The following is a 23,397-nucleotide window of genomic DNA, read 5'->3' as shown; positions in this document are numbered from 1 at the left end:
GAGAGAGAGAGAGATACACAGAGAAAGGGAGAAAGATAGAGAGAGAGAGACGAACAGTAAGACACAGAGAGAGAGAGAGTGGAGACGGAAAAAGTGAGAGACGGAGAGAGAGAGAGAGATACGAACAGACATTGGGAGAGAGAGAGATGAAAAAGAGAGATGAAAACGAGAATGGAGAGCGAGAGAGAGAGAGAGATAGAGATATGAAGAAGATAGAAGGAGAGGGGAGAGAGGCAATCGCGTTTGAAGGAATTGTGCGAGCGCGCCGGTAGCTAAAGAGTTTGTACTTGCGACAAATACTTCAATCACCCAGCTCGTTGTTGCACCATTCCATCTCTCAGCGCTTCGATGGAATGGAATTGAAATAATTTAGTTTCTTGCTTGGAGTAAAGGAAATCAGGTATATTTTAACAACCTTGTAAACCTCTGGCAACATAGAATAACAGGCAACGATTGATAATTTCATTTAACTTTGTAAAGTCATCGTGATTTCCATGCGTGTTTTCTTACCCGTAAAAGTGCGATGTTTTGTTACTTTCCACCGCTCATCTGCATCTCGAAACGACATGATAGACTTTAAGCAACGCCTATTTTGTGGAGGCATTTACTTGGTTAGCGGTGTTTTTTCGACTTAACCGGTTGGTGTCAATTGGAAAAAATTGAGGTAAGAAATATATAGAAATTTACACTTATTATAACGATGTGGCAGTATACACTAAGAAATAAGGCTGCAATTGGGGTGCAGATTTGCATCCACCTACGCGTATGTGGCAGAGGACGATGCTATTGTAGTACAATTGCACCCCTATTTCTTAATGTGTACCATGAAAAAATATTGATTGAATATTGTATCTCATTTAATTAATTCATGCAATTTTATTTCTTATTACAAAAACGTATAACAGAATGATGGGTACCCGCATCAGGATTTTTATGCCCATTTCGATTTTCGCATTTCTAAAACGAATATTCAATCCAATTCGTATGCATATAGTTTGGTACAATCTTAACGAACTAGAGTAACGAACTCGAAAGATAGGAAAACGTATAACGGCTACCCGCATCAAATAACATTCTTATTTTCATTTTGTTTTATTTTATTATATGTTACCACATTTTTAACCCAATATTTCATATTAGATATAACCTATTCGTATACACATATTTCGGTACAATCTAAATACTAAAGTGCTTAAGCACTTAGATTACTATTATATTTTATTTTCAGCACAGGGAGAGCTAGTTTAAGCACTTTTGAAGTGTCTGTATAGTGACTTCACTAGCAGTGCTGCTTTCTGATCCAGCACCCAAAGGTGCTACTAAGTTTACACCAAGGGTGCTGATGAACATACATACGGGCTATCAACATCACTAAGAGTACGCATTACATGAGATTCATAATGTATGTACCGTTCTCATTTATCATGATTAAACATGGTTTGTAATCATAAAAGGTAATGAATTAACGACAATTTCAAACACACTCGTCAATTCTTATTCCTCTTTCTTTTTTTGTGTATGTACCGAGTATATTTTTGAGACGCCCATTATTAAAGACAATAGATCATTTAACTTTTTGTTATTTCTTAAATACAGTCAAACCTGTCTATACAGCGACCGCCCCAGGGAAACATAAAAAGTGATCTTTGTAGACAGGTTGTTGTTGTTGTTGTTGTAGGTAATAGTTTAATTGCGTTCATTCAGTATTGAATATATACGCCATATCTTTAATTTTATAAGAAAATCGGTTATACATAAGAAAACTGAGGATAAAAATTTGTAATGATATAATTAATTAATCAGTAACGCAATTTATTAGGAGTCTCTGGATGGTTTGCAACTTCGTGTTTCTGCTTTTTTTAAAGTTTAATCTGGTCAGGCCCGGTTTCGATTGCATGGAAAACTAGCTTTGCCCGATTTGAAACAGGCTTCTCGGCTACTCGGTGTGCGTGCGTGTAGACAGGTGGTCTTTGTAGACAGGCTCCTTAAGTACATGTTTCAATGAGAAACCCTTTTCAAGGGAAATAAAACATGTGCTTGTTGTAGACAGGTGGTCTTTGTAGAAGGTGGTCACTAAAGTATATTTGACTGTATCGAAGTAGGTTTAACTTAGTGATTGATTAAGGACTCGCAAACGACTACTTCAATTTAGCAAACGGAAAAAACGCAAATGATGCAAATCGTTTACTCTCTAGATCTCTGAAGATCGATTTGCTCCACTAATGCAACGCGAATCGGACGACGATGGGGTATTCGGTCAACGGTGCCGTAACGGCACTTCGATCTTCCCGGACCACCATCCTCGTCGTCATCCTCGTCGCTCTCTTCCTCGATGAGACACTCATGACTGTAGTCGGTGAGTACGTTCATCAAATATTATTTGAATTTTCAAAGTAGGGTATGGAGAGTGGGATCAAGGGAGAAAAGGACGCCGGAAGGAGAGAAAGGAGAGAGGAGGGAAAGGGGGGGGGGAGTGAAAAAGAGAGAGAAGGATATAAAAGGGGTGGAGGGAAGGGAGACACTAATACATATACAATGAGATAGATTGGGAAGTATAGGAGGATGGATGAGGCTGGTTTAACGGAAATAGTGACAAATTAGATAATGTACATCAGAGTATTCAATGTACAAACGGAGTGTGATCGATACGTTGACAGAAAGAAAGAAAGAGAGCTGAAGATGTGGGAAGTTAATCAATGGAAAATAGGTCCTGCATTGTGAAAGATATATATTCTATCAGTTTTAAAATGACCTTTTATGTTTCCATAAAAAATTACTAAAAATAAAACAATATGAAAATGAAAAAACGCCCATAGCTAAAGAGAAAGAGACTGTAGACTACTTGTAGTAGGAATGTGACAAATTGGCAAAAAGTATAATTGTAAAAAATTACTTCACCGTCGTTTTTCTTTCAGTTCCCATTATACCAGACATCTTCATGAAATCCTACTGCTCGAATACATCATCGGTGGAAGGGACAGCATCACTAAACGGATCGCATCATCTACCCCAAAGTGGTAGTGATGGAGAGAGTGGTATGTCCGATATCGTACCCATCTCGCGTCTCCAAGAGTACTCGTGGTACGACGAAGAGCTCGCTAATAAATTCTTCGCGGAGCATCCATCGTGGTTCGATGATAACAGCGGTATAGATAGGCCGACGACAACGAATTTGAACGGGATGGACGACGAGCTCGTCAATGAAAGCGAGGTCGACAAGGGGATTGGCACGACAGAGAGCCTGGATGAATGCATCAAGCATGTCAACATCAGGACTGGACTCCTCCTGGCGTCGAAGTTCATGATGCGCTTAGTCCTGAGCGCTCCTCTTGGCATCTTCACAGAATGGTAACTATGACAACCAGAAACAAATGTGGATAAGGGCAGAGAGGGGCAGAAAAAGAGAGAGAGAGAGAAAAAGAGAAAGAGAGATAAATAAGAAGAAAGAGAGACGGGTAATAAGAAATATCTGGGTCGGGGAATAAAAGAGGCCAAATGGTCCAATAAGCACTGAAGTTTACATACATTTGGAAAGGAAGAATTTTTTTTATTTAAGAAATCTATTTGCCTAATAGCATTATGTACATGGGGCTTTATTACGTCGCACTGCAACGGTATTTTATTTGCAATACAATGTACTTTCTTTTCCTTGTTACCAAACTGTGAATACTGTGAGTATTTGCGAATGATTTTATCAGGATGTCAGATCTCATTAGATGGATAACATGTTAAAAATGAATAGCCACAAAGTTAATTTGCAAGGAGATTGCAACGAATGTATCGGTCGAAAATACAATAGGGTTGGCATCATGACGGATCTAATTAGTTTTGATTGACTTCTTGTTCAATATCTTAACAAATGACCGATATCCCTTCCCGCCCTCATCCTAGTTCCGTTTCGTGATGAAGCATAAACGATCCGTTTTCCCGCCACCCGGTATTTCATTAGATCGGAGCAAGGCTGAACAAGCACAAAGTCGTGCGTGGCTTTACAATCAAATGCAATGATATTCCATTGGGGGTTGATGGTATTAAATAGGGTGACATTCCCAAACGGTGCCCTTATTCACAGAATTCTAAAATAAGAGGGGGAAAAACGTTGATTAATTCTCGTCTGTCCAGTCGTATATCGTTAGCCATGCTTATCCCGTTTCCTCGTTCTATTTTGGAGCTCTTCCTTTCGATTTTTGTTCGTTTTTTTTCCTTCAATTGACAATCTCATCTCACCCATTTCAAATTGAGTTCAATTGTCTTTCGGACAACATTAATCTTCTAAGGACTTTATTCATTTCAATCTCTCACAGTGTCTCATTAACTTCTTTTTTTTTCGTTCGTATAATGAACCAATAAGCATAACGACCATTACCCATTTTTAAGTAAAGGATGATTTCATACGCTTTGAATTCCCACCTTAAAGGTACTATGTCCCTTTTGCAGCCAACCTCAAATTCTGTAGAACTTTGCAGGAATTATGAATATGTCATGTACGTCCTATCTGTGAAATTTAAATGTTAGCAGTGTCATCATATTCAAATTATGCAAGGAAACCCGTTTACTTGCTAGACTTCACTGTCAGACACTATTGAGTGACTGACTGGCTTTTTTCCTTCTTTGGTAATAACATACATGAAAAGAGTTGTAAAGGGTACATGAGCATTTGTCTACATCAATAACCCACTTCTTGTGATGGCCAAGATTAAACTGATTGAATCTTTGCGCAGCATAAAACGTATGACTATTCGGTACAATAATCTGAAAATCAAGACTATTACTTTCGGGCTCTATAGCCCTAAAGTCGATTTGACAACTGATAGTCGTTATTTTCCCATTTGAAGACATTTTCAAGCCCCACCTTTTTTAGGGAAGTTCTAAATTAGTATTATCTTTCAAATGCAGTTGGAATTTAACTTTTTCATTTTTTGGGCCTGCAAATGGGACATAGTACCTTTAATACACGGAAATTCTTTAGTCCGAACGTATGTTGTGTGGATGAGAGCACAGTTGATTATCGTATTTCCAGCCATGGGGGGGGGGGGGGGGGGGGGGGGGGGGGGGGGGGTTGTCATTTGGAGTCACCAGTCTTACTAGTTAGATGAAATACGAGATAGCAAGCCGTCGATTAAAGGAAAGTTGTGGAAAGGGAGTGTATCATATTATTTTCACTTTACCCCCCCCCCCCCTCTCCCTCTCTCTCTCTCTCTCTCTCTCTTTATTTTTTTCTCTCTCTCTCTCTTCATCTCTCTTTTTTTTTCTTTCCCTCTCCTCAATTCTCCCCTTATTTGGCCCCCAAATGGGGGCAAATACCCCTCGTGCCCCCTGTAGCTACGCTAGTAGGTGGGATAAAATCAACGATTATATCTTTTATGTACCTTTATGATGAAAATATTAGAGGAAATTGAGGGTTAATCAGCTGCCTGGGTTATTATTATTCAAGTAGATATTGCTAGTCTTCTGACCAAGGATCCAATCTGAAACCAAAGCTATACCTCCATTTTTTTGGAAACAAAGGGATGCTATTACGGTAACCCGACACATGCTCCGCCGACGATTGCTCCGCCGACATTTACTCCGCAAAACGCGACAATTGCTCCGCGACATTTGCTCCGCGACATTTGCTCCACCGACAATTGCTCCGCCGACATTTGCACTGCCGACATATGCTCCGCCGACATTTGCTCCGCCGACATTTGCTCCGCCGACAATTGCTCCGCCGACAATTGCTCTGCCGACATTTGCTCCGCCGACAATTGCTCCGCCGACAATTGCTCCGCAAAACGCGACAATTGCTCCGGTGACAAATGCTCCTCGAACGACAGTTGCTCCGCCGACATTTGCTCCGCCGACAATTGCTCCGCCGACATTTGCTCCACCGACAATTGCTCCGCAGACAATTGCTCCGCTAAACGCGACAATTGCTCCCGTGACATTTGCTCCGCCGACAATTGCTCCGCCAACAGTTGCTCCGCCGACATTTGCTCCGCCTGAAGCGACACTTGCTCCGTTGACATTTGCTCCGCCGACAATTGTTCCGCCCAAAAAGTGTCCCATAAAATACAAATGCTACTAGTACTACGACAAATGCTTCGATGACAATATTTTTTTTTCACGGGTTATTTTCGTTTCTTTTTTTTTTCTTCATTTTCTGAATGCATTTCATGAAATGATGTAGATGAAATGAAATGAATGAATGTTGATGACAATAATAATAACTAGATTTGCAATACTTGTTTTGAACAAGTATAGGTGGGCTGGTCTAATTAAAATTTGAGTCAAAATAAAGGGCAAAGTTAAGATAGCTTATTGTCTCAGCTACAACATACTCGAATTTCAGCGTAAACGAAGCTAAAACGACGGAGATATTGCTCGCGAAGGACGGGAATGTAGAATCCAGTTTTGAAAAAAAAGTCATGTCCCATAGAGAATACACGCAAAAAGTGAAAAATTGATATTCCTCCTTTAATCGCAAAAATACGCCATGATGCTTTTGTCGAAATGAAAAATCATGTCGAATGCATTTGTAGTGAATTATCTCAGCTAGAACATATCGAAAGTTGGAAGAAAATCAATCAATATTTACAGAGATACAATCAATTTTCCAAAAATATGCTGATGTCATAATATGCAAATTGGAATTTTGAGTTCGGAGGCCATTATGATGACGTCATGAGTTAATTGAGGGTCAAATGAGACAAGAAATCATATTTCCAATTCATACTCTACAAAATAAGAAACAAAATTCGGGGTCACCTTACATCCTAAAGAGCTACAATGGATTTTGTATAGGCATGTTTTTGCCCATATATGCTATGTATAACAAGAGCTCGCACGCACAGACGTGTATCTTAAACGGACGCTCACTCCGTTATTAATGGTCAGAAATATGTTAACAAGGTATCAAAATGCTTGGGAAAATGTGCCAAATATGATGACAAAGAAAAATTGGCGATTCTTTGTTGCAAAATGCCAGAACGCGCTAAAACACGCGCGCATGCGCGTGTGCGAGATTTTTTATAAAATGCCTAAAATGGCCTAAAACGTATGTACAATTATTTTGAGACTATTGTGAGCATTTTGATATTTTGCGTGCGCACTGACCCGCGGACGTACGCGCACTTGCGCGTTTTATGACCTGAAATTTACCGGACTGATATTGATCTTGATCATGATAAATATGAATGAGAAATACCTTTTGGTTATGAAGATATGATCATGAGTTGATTTTCAGAAAATTTTACAAAATGGCGCCTAGATGACGTCATCAGTCAAAGTCAAGATTGAAAACCTTACCGCTTTTTGTCCATATGCCTATACATAATGTGTGCCAAATATCAAAGCATTTGATTGAACCGTTTCAAAGTTATCTTGCTAACAAAAAAGTGGGTCGAAATAAGAAAAATAAACTAGATTTGTAATACTTGTTTGGAACAAGTATAGGTGGGCTGATCCAACAAAAAATTGAGACAAAATAAAGGGCACATTTGAAATATCTTATTGTCTCAGCTACAACATACTCGAAGTTCAGCGTAAACGAAGCTAAAACGACGTAGATATTGCTCGCGAAAGACGAAAATGTAGAATCCAGTTTTGAGAAAAAGTCATGTCCTATAGAGAATACACGCAAAATATGAAAACTTGACATGCGCCCTTTAATCGCAAAAATACGCCATGATGCCTTTGTCAAAATGAAAAATAATAGTGACTGCATTTGTAGAAAATTGTCTCAGCTAGATCATATCAAAATTTGGAAGAAAATCGATCAATATTTACAGAGATACAATCAATTTTCCATAAATGTGCTGACGTCATAATATGCAAATTGGAATTTTGAGTTCGGAGGCCATTATGGTGAGGTCATGAGTTAATTGAGGGTCAAATGAGACATGAAATCATATCTCCGATTCATACTCTATCAAAATTTGACCCAAAAATTGGGGTCACCTCGCATCCTAAAGAGCTACAATGGATCTTATATAGGCATGTTTTTGCCAATATATGCTATGTATTACAAGAGCTCGCGCGCACGGAAATTTTTGTTAAACGGTCGATCAATCCGTTATTAATAGTCATAAAGAGACAAACGTGGTATCAATTTGTTTGTAAATATATGTGGAATATTATGAAAAAAACGAAAAAGGCAATTCTATGTTGTGCAATGGTTTTACGCGCGAAAACGCGCGCGCATGCGCGTGTGCGCGATTTTTTTTTTAATAAAATGCTTAGAATGGCCTAAAACGTATGCAAAATGATTTTGAGACGATTTTGAGCATTTCAAAATTTTGCGCGCGCATTGACGCGCGGACGTATTTGACCTGAAATTGACCGGACGGATATTGTCCTTGATCATGGTATTTATGAATGAGAAATATCTTTTGGTTATGAAGATATGATCATGAGTTGATTTTCGTAAAATTTTACAAAATGGCGCCTAGATGACGTCATCAGTGAAGGTCAATGTTAAAAACGTTATTGTGCTTTGTACATATGCCTATACATATGTGTGCCAAATTTCAAGGCATTTGATTGAGCCAACAAAAAAGTGGTTAGAAATAAGAAAAATTTATAATAAATAAATAGATAAAGGCAATTCTAACGAAATTATAAGGTAGTCTGTACGTTATATAGCTCACCTGATAAATAAATAAATAAATAATAAATAATAAAGGCAATTTTAACAAAATTATAAGGTGGTCTGTATTAGATACAGCCCACCTGATAATAAAGGCAATTCTAACGAAATTATAAGGTGGTCTGTACGATATACAGCCCACCTGATAAATAAATAAAGGGAATTCTAACGAAATTATAAGGTGGTGTGTACGATATACAGCCTACCTGATAATAAAGGCAATTTTAACAAAATTATAAGGTGGTCTGTATTAGATACAGCCCACCTGATAAATAAATAAAGGCAATTCTAACGAAATTATAAGGTGGTCTGTACGATATACAGCCCACCTGATAAATAAATAAAGGGAATTCTAACGAAATTATAAGGTGGTGTGTACGATATACAGCCCACCTGATGAATAAATAAATAATAAAGGCAATTCTAACGAAATTATAAGGTGGTGTGTACGATATACAGCCCACCTGATGAATAAATAAATAATAAAGGCAATTCTAACGAAATTATAAGGTGGTGTGTACGATATACAGCCCACCTGACAATAAATAAATAAATAAAGGCAATTCTAACGAAATTGTAAGGTAGTCTGTACGATATACAGCCCACCTGATAATTACAAAAATAACATTAGTAACACCACCAACCATAATAATAATTCTTGTCATTATTATTGTGATACTGCTTCTAATACTACTCCTACTACATATACTAGGAAGAAGGAGGGGAAGAGGAAGAATATTATTGTTTATTGTCTGTATTATCGAGGCATACAAATGCACAGGGAGGTAAAAGAGGGAAAAGAAAGCGACGAAGAGGGAGAGAGAGGGAGAGAGAACGAGAGGGGGTAGCCTATGGCCCGGGTTCAAATTCAGTTCTCTTTAATTTATTTGACCCAGTACTGATGATCATAATTTTATCTACCATGTGATTACCATGTGTACGCCACACCGAATAGCACTAGCTCACATTTTGTTATTGTTGTCAAGAACGTATTGGCATGCAGCCAGTAGATTTTCATCATGTGTTTGATCTTGTATTGAAAAAAAAGATCAAACACATCATCATAATCTACAGAGTGCAGCCAAAAATGTCTTAACAACAATTGACATTTCTTTCAGGAAGCCTAACACTAAAAGTTGTTTTTGATTCGAAGAGCATCGTCGAGACGATGAACAAATAAGAATAATAATACATTTACTAATACATTTTCAATAATACATTTTCCCCGCCAAATAATCCGAACAAAAGAATCAACCGAGGGTAATCAACTGTTAAACGAATGTATAATGAGTCCTTAAAAATTAATTAATACTGCTTGTCAAATATTATTGAAGAACAGCAAAGGCGAACGCGATTGTCGTTACAATTCAGAAATCATTGCTTGCATTGCTTTTCTCTCAAAATTACCGTGAGATATCAAGCTACATAGAACTATGATCGACACAAAAGATATTGTCTTAAAAACCTAGCTCCGCGCCTGCATTAAAATATATAGCTATGATGTTGACTAAGTTGACAAAATAATTCGTATATTTATGTCGTCGAGGAAATTGATCATTTGCGCATACGCAAGTACTATAGATAGTCCATAGGAAAAACAATTTAGCCTTCGGCCCCGGGTTTATAGGGTTATTTGTAGATATTGAGACACTTAATTTTGTCGGTAATTGGTGGCTAGTTTTGTCGGTAATAGTTGGCCTCTACACCCCCCCCCCCTCCCCCCCCCCCCCCCCCCCCCCCCCACTGAAAAAGGTCTAGCGACGCCCCTGATACAATGTATTAGGTCATCGTGGAAGTTCGAGAAAGCAACAGGGGAGGGATCAAAATAAGCTTTGAAGGGCACTTATACGTAAAGAAGAGAACCCATTCAGACGGGAAAATTAGAAGCCTTTCTGCTTATTCCCATTTATACAAATCATTTTTTTGCAGTTTGATGTCAGTTCTTCACGATAAGCCAATTGCTCTTCTTCCCTTGGTTCCGTGAGTCCCTTAAAGTCAGCGAAAACAAAGTACTCGAATGAGACGGGGTGTTTTACACATCTTAATATATATATAGTAAAGCTACATACACTTAACTGAAGGAAAGAAACCTATAGAAGACGGACTGGATAGTATTGAAAATACTATTCTAAACAAGAATGTACTACATGTACTACATTACGTTACAATTTCACGAGAGAACTAGAACTCGAGAGGGGAAGAAAAGAAGAAGTGATGAAAATGAAAGAAGACTAATAGCATGAGAGGAAAGAAAAGAGCTAAGAAGACAAGAAAAGGGTGTAAAAAGGAAAAGGAAGAGCAAGAGAGAGGGAGAGAGAGAGATATCCTTGAGCTTTGGATCGGCTAATGAGTAATAAATGAAACAGATTTTGAGCGCAGTAATTATCTTTCGCTGGAGAACTTGCATACACTGTTAGAACAAGTATTACAATTTTTAATCAACTTGGTTAACATTTTAATCAACCATGGATTACCATATGAATCACACAACTGTTGGTTAAACTTTAACCAACGGCCTGTTGATTAAAATTTAACTTGTGGTTGATTACATATTTTAATCATTTATTGGTTAAAAAAAATTGCTCAATGTTGGTTTAAATGGTGTTGATTAAACTTTAACCTTTTGCTGATTAAAACTTTAACCTTTTGTTGGTTATTTATGCTTTGTTCGGGGCTGATTCACATGACGTTGGTTAAACTTACATGGGCCGTTGGTTAAAATTGTAACCATTGTTGGTTAATATTCTGTTTTGATTCACACGATGTTAGTTAAACTTTAGTGGGTTGTTGGTTACAGTTTTAACCACTGTTGGTTAAACTTACGGGGGTTTGGAGGTCTTATCCTCGTGTTTGCAGATAAGAAATTGTTTTAATATGATTATCATCAATGCTAAGATTGTAAGGAAGAAGTGAAATAAGGTTCTTGTTCAAATTAAAAACGTTTTGTGTCCCGGGCCGCGATTATTTTTTCCGTACCACTAACGCGTCACATCGGCCAATTTTATTCCGCAAAGCGACTTGGTCAAATACCACTCTCGAAAACACATGGCATAGTAATCATGACGAACAAACATGATAGCAGACGACGTTGCAAATGTTTATTTACAGTTCAGTTCAGTTTTATTAAAAAACACATGGCATAGTAATCATGACGAACAAACATGATAGCAGACGACGTTGCAAATGTTTATTTACAGTTCAGTTCAGTTTTATTAAAAAACACATGGCATAGTAATCATGACGAACAAACATGATAGCAGACGACGTCGCAAATGTTTATTTACAGTTCAGTTCAGTTTTATTAAAAAACACATGGCATAGTAATCATGACGAACAAACATGATAGCAGACGACGTTGCAAATGTTTATTTACAGTTCAGTTCAGTTTTATTAAAAAACACATGGCATAGTAATCATGACGAACAAACATGATAGCAGACGACGTTGCAAATGTTTATTTACAGTTCAGTTCAGTTTTATTAATAAACTATGGTGGCCCTGAAGGGACATCGCGAATAGACTAAATCGTGAAAAATATGCGATAAAATTCACGATATCGTCAATTTTATCGCATATTTTTCACGAAGAAATTCACGAAATTGACGATATCGTGAACTTTATCGTGAACTTTTCACGATGAAATTGACGATATCGTGAATTTTATCGTGAAAAGTTCACGATATAAAGTTCACGATATCGTCAATTTTATCGTGTACTCTATCGTGTACTCTATCGTGTACTCTCCTGACGGGCGCTTCGTAAACAAAACCAGCCCTAGCTGGGGGAGACAGAGAGAAGGAAAAAAGGGAAAGGGAAAGAGAAGATAAAAGGAAAGAAAGAATAATAAGAAGAAAAGAGGGAAACGGGGGGGGCGAAGGGCTCTTGCCTCCTCCTCACTCCCCCCCCCCCCCTCCCCGCCAAAAAATAAATCAGAGAGAGAGAGAGAGAAGGGAAAGGGAAAGGGAAAGAGAAGATAAAAGGAAAGAAAGAAGAGGAAGAAGAAGAAAAGAGGAAAACGGGGGAAGGGCGAAGGACTCTTGCCCCCCCCCCCCTCCCCCCTCCCCGCCAAAAAATAAATCAGAGAGAGAGAGAGAGAAGGGAAAGGGAAAGGGAAAGAGAAGATAAAAGGAAAGAAAGAAGAGGAAGAAGAAGAAAAGAGGAAAACGGGGGAAGGGCGAAGGACTCTTGCCCCCCCTCCCCCCTCCCCCCCCCCCCCCGCCAAAAAATAAATCAGAGAGAGAGAGAGAAGGGAAAGGGAAAGGGAAAGAGAAGATAAAAGGAAAGAAAGAAGAAGAAAAGAGGGAAACGGGGGCAAAGGGCTTTTGCCTCGTCCCCCGCCCCCCGCCAAAAAATAAATAAGAGAGAGAGAGAGAAGGAAAGGGAAAGAGAAGAAAGAAAGAGAAAAACGAAAAAGAGGGAGAATAGGAAAGAAAGGAAAAGAAAGAAAAGAAAGGAGGCAAGAGCCCTTCGCCCCTGTTTCCCTCTTTTCTTATTCTTTTTCCTCTTCTTTCTTTCCTTTTATATTTTCTTTCCCTCTCCCTTCTCTTTCCCTTTATGGCGGGAGGGGGGAGGGGGAGGTAAGAGCCTTTCGCCCTTCCCTCGTTTCCCTCTTTCCGTCTTCTTCTTCTTTCTTTCCTTTTATATTTTCTTTCCCTTTCCCTTTCCCTTCTCTCTATCTCTCTCTCTCTCTCTCTCCTATTTATTTGTTGGCGCGGGAGGGGGGAGGAGGCAAGAGCCCCTCTTTTCTTCTTATTCTTCTTCCTTTCCTTTTTTATTCTCTTTCCCTTTCCCTTCTCTCTCTCTCTCTCTCTTATTTATTTTTTGGGCGGGGGGATGCAAGAGCCCTTCGCCCCCGTTTCCCTCTTTTCTTCTTCTTCTTCCTCTTCTTTCTTTCCTTTTATCTTCTCTTTCCCTTTCCCTTTCCCTTCTCTCTCTATCTCTTATTTATTTTTTTGGCGGGGTGGGGAGGGAGGAGGCAAGAGCCCTTCGCCCTTCCCCCGTTTCCCTCTTTCCTTCTTATTCCTCTTCTTTCTTTCCTTTTATATTTTCTTTCCCTTTCCCTTCTCTCTCTTATTTATTTTTGGCGGGGGGGGGGGGGGAGGGAGGAGGCAAGAGCCCTTCGCCCTTTCCCTGTTTCCCTCTTATTCCTCTTCTTTCTTTCCCTTTCCCTTCTCTCTCTCTCTCTCTCTCTTATTTATTTTTTTGGCGGGGGGGGGGGGGAGGTAAGAGCCTTTCGCCCTTCCCCCGTTTCCCTCTTTCCTTCTTCCTCTTCTTTTTTTCCTTTTATATTTTCTTTCCCTTTCCCTTTCCCTTCTCTCTCTCCTTATTTATTTTTTGGCGGGGGGGGGAGTGAGGAGGAGGCAAGAGCCCTTCGCCCCCCCCCCGTTTCCCTCTTTTCTTCTTATTATTCTTTCTTTCCTTTTATCTTCTCTTTCCCTTTCCCTTTTTTCCTTCTCTCTGTCTCCCCCAGCTAGGGCTGGTTTTGTTTACGAAGCGCCCGTCAGGAGAGTACACGATAGAGTACACGATAGAGTACACGATAAAATTGACGATATCGTGAACTTTATATCGTGAACTTTTCACGATAAAATTCACGATATCGTCAATTTCATCGTGAAAAGTTCACGATAAAGTTCACGATATCGTCAATTTCGTGAATTTCTTCGTGAAAAATATGCGATAAAATTGACGATATCGTGAATTTTATCGCATATTTTTCACGATTTAGTCTATTCGCGATGTCCCTTCAGGGCCACCATAAAAAACACATGGCATAGTAATCATGACGAACAAACATGATCCAAATTGAGACATCAAAAAGCAATGCTTGTGAGTGGGGCCCCTGTGGAGGATGGACCTCTCAATCCCAGCGGATTGGCAAAGAGACCAACGTGTTTCAAGGATCTGCGCAATTCAAATCATGAAAGATGGTAGGATACGATCATGGATACGATACAGTCTCACGCGCGCAGGGCCCCCAAAACAAGCAGGTCCCAGATCTAGAGTCCGCCAACCGAGATCAAGAAGTTCATTTACAACAACAAAAAACATGGTAATGTACAAACATGATTACAAGGAAATGGCAAGGTTGTCTAACTTTAAAAACATATTTACAAGGAAAAAAGCATGTATTAACAATAACTGATTACAAGGTTAGATAAATTTAAAACATTCAGAAGGAAAAAAAATCACTGACAACATCAAGAACCCCCTTAACCCCCCCCCCCCCCCAGCAGACTCTTTGCAGGTTTGTTCACTTTGTTGTGGACTACTACGAAGTCCGATTGTAGCGATCTATAAAGCTCTTAGTGACACTAGTACAATATTGCAGGTGAAAACCTATAGCTTTGGTTTCCTTTACTTTAGGTCTATTTGGTCTGCTTGACAAGGTTCGTCTCTATTATATAGATCTAGCTGTAATTTGAAAAATTAAAACGAAAGCACTAATTTCATCTCGTTAAAAACGGGACTTTGATAAAAATGAGCTTTCAACACATCATCAAGAGTATATGCCTATGTTTCAACAAACATGAGGGTGAATTATGTTAGTGATATATTATTATTTCATATGGGGATCAGTTCTCATAATCATTTCCGGCAACTTTTAAATGCTCATGGGAATCACGATAATGTTTTTAAAATGATATTTCATCCTTTGTTTTGTATGATTTGATTTTCTATGTAATTTTTTTGTATGCACTTTGTTTTACCGAATAACTTGATAATAATAATAATAATAATAGTGCTAGTCAAAGTTAAAAGGTATAGGCATTGTCAGAGAAATTTGAGATATTTATTTGACAAGACCTTTTTTCAAAACGGGAACTTTTTATTGGGACACTATTATGTCTGTACCCAGTTTTGTTTTCTTTATTTTTAATATACGTACTCAACAAAATATAAAGTGAAACTAATTCTAGTTTCAATTTGGAAATGTGTTATTCAATGTAAATGCAACTGCAATTAGATAATAAGGTTCTATGTCCCATTTGCAGGCCAAACAACGAAAAGTTTAAATACCAACGGCATTTGAAAGTAAATACTAAATAAGAACTTCCCTAAACAAAAAGGGGGGCTTGAAAATGTCTTTAAGTGGGACAGCAACGACTATTAGTTGTCGAATCGACTAAAGAGCTATCGAGCCAGTAAGTAATAGTTTGATTTTCAGACCCGAATGGCTGCGCAAAGATTCAATCAGTCTAATTTTGGCCATTACAAGAAGTGGGTTATTGATGTAGACAAATGCTCATGCACCCTTAACAGCTCATTTTCTGTACGTTATTATACCAAAGAAGAAAAAAAAGCCAGTCAGTCACTCAATAGTGTCTGACAGTGAAGTCTAGCAAATAAACGGGTTTCCTTGCATAATTTCAATATTAGGACACTACAACGTTTAAATTTCACAGATAGGACATACATGACACACTCATAATTCTTGCAAAGCTCTATAGAATTTGAATGTGGCTGAAAAAAGGGACATAGTATCTTTAAGACAGGAATTTGTTATACAAATTTGTTGTTTATTTTATTATTGGTGTGTTCTATCTCTTTTGAAGATTAGACAGATTAAAGTTATGCAGAATTTGTGAACTTTTATTTCAAAAATCATTTGTTTACTTATTTATCTTTAAACAAAACATAGCTTTACGACTTGCACTCATAAACGGGAACTTTTTATTGGGACACTATTATGTCTGTATCCAGTTTTGTATTCTTTATTTTTAATATACGTACTCAACAAAAATATAAAGTGAAACTAATTCTAGTTTCAATTTGGAAATGTGTTATTCAATGTAAATGCAACTGCAATTAGATAATAAGGTTCTATGTCCCATTTGCAGGCCAAACAACGAAAAGTTTAAATACCAACGGCTTTTGAAAGTAAATACTAAATAAGAACTTCCCTAAACAAAAAGGGGGGCTTGAAAATGTCTTTAAGTGGGACAGCAACGACTATTAGTTGTCGAATCGACTAAAGAGCTATCGAGCCAGTAAGTAATAGTTTGATTTTCAGACCCGAATGGCTGCGCAAAGATTCAATCAGTTTAATTTTGGCCATTACAAGAAGTGGGTTATTGATGTAGACAAATGCTCATGCACCCTTAACAGCTCATTTTCTGTACGTTATTATACCAAAGAAGAAAAAAAAGCCAGTCAGTCACTCAATAGTGTCTGACAGTGAAGTCTAGCAAATAAACGGGTTTCCTTGCATAATTTCAATATTAGGACACTACAACGTTTAAATTTCACAGATAGGACATACATGACACACTCATAATTCTTGCAAAGCTCTATAGAATTTGAATTTGGCTGAAAAAAGGGACATAGTATCTTTAAGACAGGAATTTGTTATACAAATTTGTTGTTTATTTTATTATTGGTGTGTTCTATCTCTTTTGAAGATTAGACAGATTAAAGTTATGCAGAATTTGTGAACTTTTATTTCAAAAATCATTTATTTACTTATTTATCTTTAAACAAAACATAGCTTTACGACTTGCACTCATCGGTGAGTGTTTCTTTGTCTGAAGCTATTTTTTGATTTGTTGTACATCTACTTGTATACTAACCAGCGCTTTTTAATGCATTTATTTTAGATTTGGGTTTCATTACCGATGAAAATCTAAATTGAAATGAACATATACGTCACATCACATGGGAATGTTGGTTTACTATATAAAATGAAGACATTAATCCCATAACGCTTGTTATACTTTATGATTCATTGAAATAACCGTATATAACATATTGCAATTTAGTATGGGCCTCAGCTCCAAAACTAAAATCACCTCTATTTATTTATTGCAAAAGAAAGCCCTTCGTTTAAATACCGGTTCACCATTTTGTCTCACACAAGTCCAATATTTTACAAACTGAAAACCCTAATAGTATTCGACATAAATACCCTACAAAGTTTACTGATCATGTAGTAAGTATTTAAATAATATGCTCCCTCTTTCATTTCAAAACTGTTTAATACACTATATATGAATAAAGTCATTCACTCTTACCCTACCCGTAATTCCTCATTTTTTCATCTAGTAAACCTGACATTACTTATTGCCCATAGATCCATAAGACACCATGGTCATGACCCATGGAACTCTCTCCCAGAATTTATTAAATCATGTTGCTCCCTCTACTTATTTAAGGCCAAAGTTAAAACGATGTTATTATCATAATATTCAAGGTAAAATTTCGGTGTAAACTCTTAAGTCTTTATCATAATGTCATCTCCTCTTTTAGTCGAATGATTATCATCATCGTCATCATCATCAGAATTTGTATTTTCAATTACCTATCTGTTTCTGCCTAATAAACGTGTAAATCTATTTCATGAGTTTTGTCTGGGGCTGTTGTATTATCAAGCAATCTTCTTTACAATGACAGTCCTTCTTCCGCAAATAATTGTATAATGTATGAGGAAATTATGTATTTATGACATTTTATCATTTCCTTTTTGAAAATAACAATATTTGCTTATTTATGATGCATTGTCAGAAAAATACTTATTGTAATTTATGTTATTATTGTTATCGAAAAAACGTTGTACTTACATGAATGCAGAAGAAACTCTAATCAAATCAAATCACATCAAATTCCTTGCATGGCATCACCTCTTATTTTAAACACAGTGAGAGAAAAAAAAACTGATGGACGATTAAGTCTTGACTGAACTGGCAATTGATGGAGTGTATTAACTAAAGCTCTAAAAGGAAAACCTTCTTAATAGAAATGAAGGATTTTAGATAATTAAATGAGAAAAAGAAGTTTGTAATAATTATAAAATGGATGACGAAAGTCTCATCGATCGCGTTCTTAAGTTTGAAATATCATTGACGGTGAGAGAAGAGTGTTGAAGAATAACATTGAAGCTAATTGGAATTTTGTGGATTTTCTGCTTGAATCTGTTGTAATTGTCTAGGATTGCGAGCCACTTGTTTCTCTTCATAGAACTTTATTGCATTGATTTACGCTCGAGATGATGGGCAATGAATGGGGTGGGGATGACCATGATTGTGTTATGCCACATAGTGATGATGAAAGCAGTGGTAGTGTTTGTGAGACTGATTGATAATGATAGTAGTGGTGATGGTGGTGAAAATGATGAATGTAATGATGGTGGTGGAGATATGATATTGCTGATATCGATGGATGGTGATAATAAAGTGAACATCATATTTATAAATATTTTAAAAATCGGTTTAAACAAGACCAAACAATACATTAATATTTTACAGCTGATTTGGACTGACAGTCTAGTGCCAAGAGGTTGAGTGGGAGTATGTCAGAGCTATTCCCCTCTATTCGAATAATGCACATCCTTTGTGTTTCAAAAGGTCTTTTTATATAATAATTTGAATCAATTAAAATAAACTTGATTAAGAGTTTTCTCTAGGATTCCGACTTAAACAGAAAGTAAAAAACATATGCATTTAATCTATCAAACGTCTATATTATATGATAGTATTTATTTACCAGTTAACAATATACAACAGTACAATGTATCAGTGGCGAATCCAGGGGGGGGGACGCATTTTAATAATGCGGCTGCCCCCCCCCCCCACACTTCTCAAATTTTCCGACTGTGCCCCTATTATTTTCAAATCCTCGATCCACCGCTGATGTTTAACAGCCTATTTACAGCACGATTATAGCAGAACATAATAATGCAAGTTAAAATAAATCACATTGATTTAATGGAAGCCCTCTCTACCTCTATGACGTAATGATAAACACGTAAACTATTCACTTCATATTTTTATTTTTCAAATTACAGCTAGTAGTAGTAGACGAACCTTGTCAGGCAGACCAAATAGGCCTATAAACTGAAGGAAACCAAAACTATAGGATTTCATCTACAACATTTTACTAGTGTCACCATAAGCTTTAATTTGATTATGACTAAAGTCGGACCTCTGAGTAGCCCACAAAGAACCTGCAAAGAGTCTGTAAATAAACATTTGCAACGTTGTCTGCTATTAAGGGGGCGACCACATTTACACAGTCACATGACAGTGTCACGTGACACCATCAAGGAGCACGTAGAACACACGTACACATTAAACAGTGCACCCCTTCCTCACGTACACACAGAGTACAGTGAGAGCGAAGACTATAGGGCAGTTTGTTCCGTACGGTTTCGAGAGTGGTCTTTGACCAAGTCGCTCTGCGGAATAAAATTGGCCGATGTGACGCGTTAGTGGTACGGAAAAAATAATCGATCCCGGGCCCGTAGTTTGTAGCTCAACCAGTATTCAGTTAGTGTAACGGATGACCTACCCAAATCACATGTTTCACTTCATGATGACATCTTAGTTTGTATTTAAATGTTTTAAACAATTATTAGATACGATTAGATTTTTTTTTAAATATATAGACTTATAGACCTAGTCATCATTCACGCATGCAATTTGGGTGGGTGATCTGTAATACACTTCTCCTTCTTTGTGTCTGCCTCCTTCCCTCGGACAGTAACTGCGTGGAATGCACTTTCAAAGATCACCCTTGACGCTACTTCACTGGAGGGCTTCAAGGGAGCGCTTCCACCACCCGCCCCCCCCCCCCCCACTCAGAGGTCGGAATGACCGCATGCGTGTTGCCAAAATGTCCGGTAAAGGGGTACTTTTCGTGCGACAAAGTCCGGCCCGAGAATTGTAAAAAAAAAAAGGGTGTATTTGACTTTTCACCCGGAGATTTCTTTAAAAAGGGGTGTTTTTTTTTTTTTCTCTCATCTCTTTGGACTCCTGAGAAATTATTCCGAATTTAGGGGGGTACATTGAGCATTTTTTCCTGATTTAGGGGGGAAAAGCCCGCGAAAAGCCCGCGAAAGGGGGGTTCGGAAATGTTGGCAGTCTTCAGATAGGGGGTGCTTTCAAAAAAAGGGTACGAGCATATGCGTACCCTAAATAACACTGAGTGGGGGGGGGGCGGGTTCCACCAAGCATCTAGACCAAGAACTAGATAGTTTATTCCTCAGCACTACATCCTGACTTATGGATCCTGCTGAGTATCGTCGTAGAAGTAGAAGTAGAAGTAGATTCTAGCAGACTGATGAGTGTGTGTGTGTGCATACGAGAGCCAGATGCATGGTGCATGAATGCTCACATAATGGTGCAAGTAAAAAGTTACTTACTGGTTGAGCTACGTACAGCCTAATGGGACACAAATCGTTCTTGATTTGAGCAAGAACCTTATTTCACTTCTTCCTTACAATCTTAGAATTGATGATGATAATATCAAATAATTTCTTACCTGTAAACACGGAGATAAGACCGTCCAAACCCCCATTTCCGCAGCGTCCTCGCGACAACCGCCATTGTATTGTGTTGATTTTGTCGCACGCGTATACTGCATGTAGCTAGCTGCGCTGTATGTACTGTACGTACTTGTAATTGTATAGTGTCGAGCGATCGCTAGCTACGCGCTTCGATATCGTTCCGTTGCGTCACGTGACCAGTACTTTAATCAACATTGATTAAACTTTAACCGGAAGGGAGCTATCATACTGTCGGAATTTCGTTTTTAATCCATGCTGGGTTACAATGTTTGCCAACGACTTAGACTTAACCAACATAGGTTAAAAGGAATAGTTTTGATCAACACTGTTTTTAACCAACGCAAGATTAAAAGTAAATTTTAATCAACACTACATGTTTAACCATGGTTGAGCGTTTTTTATTCAACAATTTTTTTAACCCGCAGTTTTTTAATACTTGTTTTAACAGTGTAAGGAGCTAAAACTTGATGTTTTTTTAAATCAAACATTATGGGGAATAGCAAAAAACGGCTGAGCATTTATTGCACTAATTGCCAGAGGAGCATTCATGTCTTCTACGAGGCCGCACTTTTGGATCAGAGAGCAATTTAATTGTCGGCGGAGCATTGTCTTTTGCGGGGTACTTTTGGGGAGGAGCAACAATTATTGTCGTAGTAGCCTTTGTATTTTACGGGGCACTTTTTTAGCGGAGCAAATGTCGGCGGAGCAATTGTCGGCGGAGCAAATGTCACCGGAGCAAATGTCGGCGGAGCAATTGTCGGCAGAGCAAATGTCACCGGAGCAATTGTCGCGTTTTGCGGAGCAATTGGCGGCGGAGCAATTGTCGGCAGAGCAACTGTCGGCGGAGCAACTGTCGTTCGAGGAGCATTTGTCACCGGAGCAATTGTCGGCGGAGCAAATGTCGGCGGAGCAATTGTCGGCGGAGCAATTGTCGGCGGAGCAAATGTCGGCGGAGCAATCGTCGGCGGAGCATGTGTCATGGAACCGCTATTACGCCATGTTAAAATTATCATGTCTTGCCAATACTATTTAATGGGTCTTAAATTGAATTTTCGATAGACTAAATATTATAAATTACTGGTTCGTTTGTATTTATGATTTAAAAAAAAAGAATTATTCCCCGTTTCATTTTGTTTCCGCAGGCTCCTCGAACTTTTTCGCTGTATATTGCGATATACTCTACCTTACTAAATACATCTTAACCTTTTATTGATAAATCTCCTGTCGCTCCCTCTCTTTTCTCTCCCACCCCCCTATCTCTCACTCTCCCTTCCTTTCTCTCTATCTCTCCATCCCTCTCCCCATCTCTCTCTATCTTTCTTTATCTCCATCCCCTCTCTGTCTTTCTCTCTCTCTCTCTCTCTCTCTCATTTAGCTTCTATTCACCCTCTCTATTCCCCCTCTCATGTATACAAAGTACAGTTATATAAAATTACTGTAAATAGATATCCTTTCTCAAATTATTTATAAGAGATCTTTTTCCAGCTCCTTTTATTACTTAGTCTAATTGCCACATATTTTCAATGGTAATGTATTATTGGGTATTTCATCATTTCATGACAGGATAGGATATTTCATTCCACTCTTCATAAGTACCATCATTTTGCTGGCATCATGTCTAGGTAAGTCATCAAATAATTATACAGAGTATTCAATTGTAATCATAAAGGCATGACATCGTTATATACTAAGGCCACGATTCATAAAATCTGATATCAATAACAATACGCAATGGTTACTAATAAGCTCTGATATCGTTCCATTCGAAAACAGCTAGCGTATTGCAGAAATCACATATTGTGCATGTATTATTGTCAAAGCTGAAGTATTATATACCAGAAAATGTATTTTTTTATGATTTATAATTCATTCATTCTCTCTTATTTATCATATGGTAACATCGTGTGGGCAAATACAAGACCTTTTAAGTTGAAACCCTTATTTTTACTTCAGAAGCGTTGTCTACGATATTGTACAAACTCTCATTATTTTGCCCATTCTAAACCTTTATTTAGACAGTTAAATACCCTCAATATTTATAGCCTAAATAAATATCAAATTGCTGTTTTTGTATTCAAATGTATTAAAGCTAATGCACCATCATCTCTTGCCACCATGTTCCAAACCAACTCTAAAATTCATAAATACAATACTCGAAATAGTCTAAAGTTACACATTTGGAATATTGATAAACAGTACATGCAACAATCGGTAAGATATACAGGGCCCACAGTATGGAATTCTCTTCCATGTTTACTTTAACCCATTCAAGAAAAATCTTAAAATATATCTATTATCCCTTTCATTTTTTTTTTAGTTTAAAACCTATTTCAAAAATGAAATATAATTTTTAAATTACCATAAGAGAGAAAGAAGGGGAGGGGGAGGTGGTGGTGGGGGAGGGGGTGGGGAGGGAGGGAGGGGTAGAACAAATCCATGCGCAGAACTCGTTATTATGTTATTATAACTGTGTAATTATTTTATTCATTTG

At 37.9% G+C, this 23,397-nt stretch overlaps 1 protein-coding gene across 1 annotated transcript in view; it reads left to right on the top strand.

Annotated features, from left to right (window-relative positions):
- The first annotated feature begins 349 nt into the window (after nucleotides 1-349).
- Nucleotides 350-23,397, top strand: part of LOC574747 (synaptic vesicular amine transporter-like) — a 38,306-nt gene continuing 15,258 nt past the window's right edge. The window contains exons 1-4 of the mRNA XM_011678872.2: nucleotides 350-664; nucleotides 2,196-2,356; nucleotides 2,916-3,348; nucleotides 22,470-22,528. Coding sequence (XP_011677174.1) covers nucleotides 2,245-2,356; nucleotides 2,916-3,348; nucleotides 22,470-22,528 — 604 coding nt within the window. The 5' untranslated portion in view covers nucleotides 350-664; nucleotides 2,196-2,244. The remainder of the gene's footprint in view (nucleotides 665-2,195; nucleotides 2,357-2,915; nucleotides 3,349-22,469; nucleotides 22,529-23,397) is intronic.

This window comes from Strongylocentrotus purpuratus, unplaced genomic scaffold, assembly GCF_000002235.5.
Source record: "Strongylocentrotus purpuratus isolate Spur 01 unplaced genomic scaffold, Spur_5.0 spur5_scaffold_2, whole genome shotgun sequence".
In the NCBI taxonomy this organism is placed as follows: Eukaryota; Metazoa; Echinodermata; class Echinoidea; order Camarodonta; family Strongylocentrotidae; genus Strongylocentrotus; species Strongylocentrotus purpuratus.
Note: the sequence above shows the minus strand (reverse complement) of the source record. Positions and strands in the feature narration are given on the sequence as shown.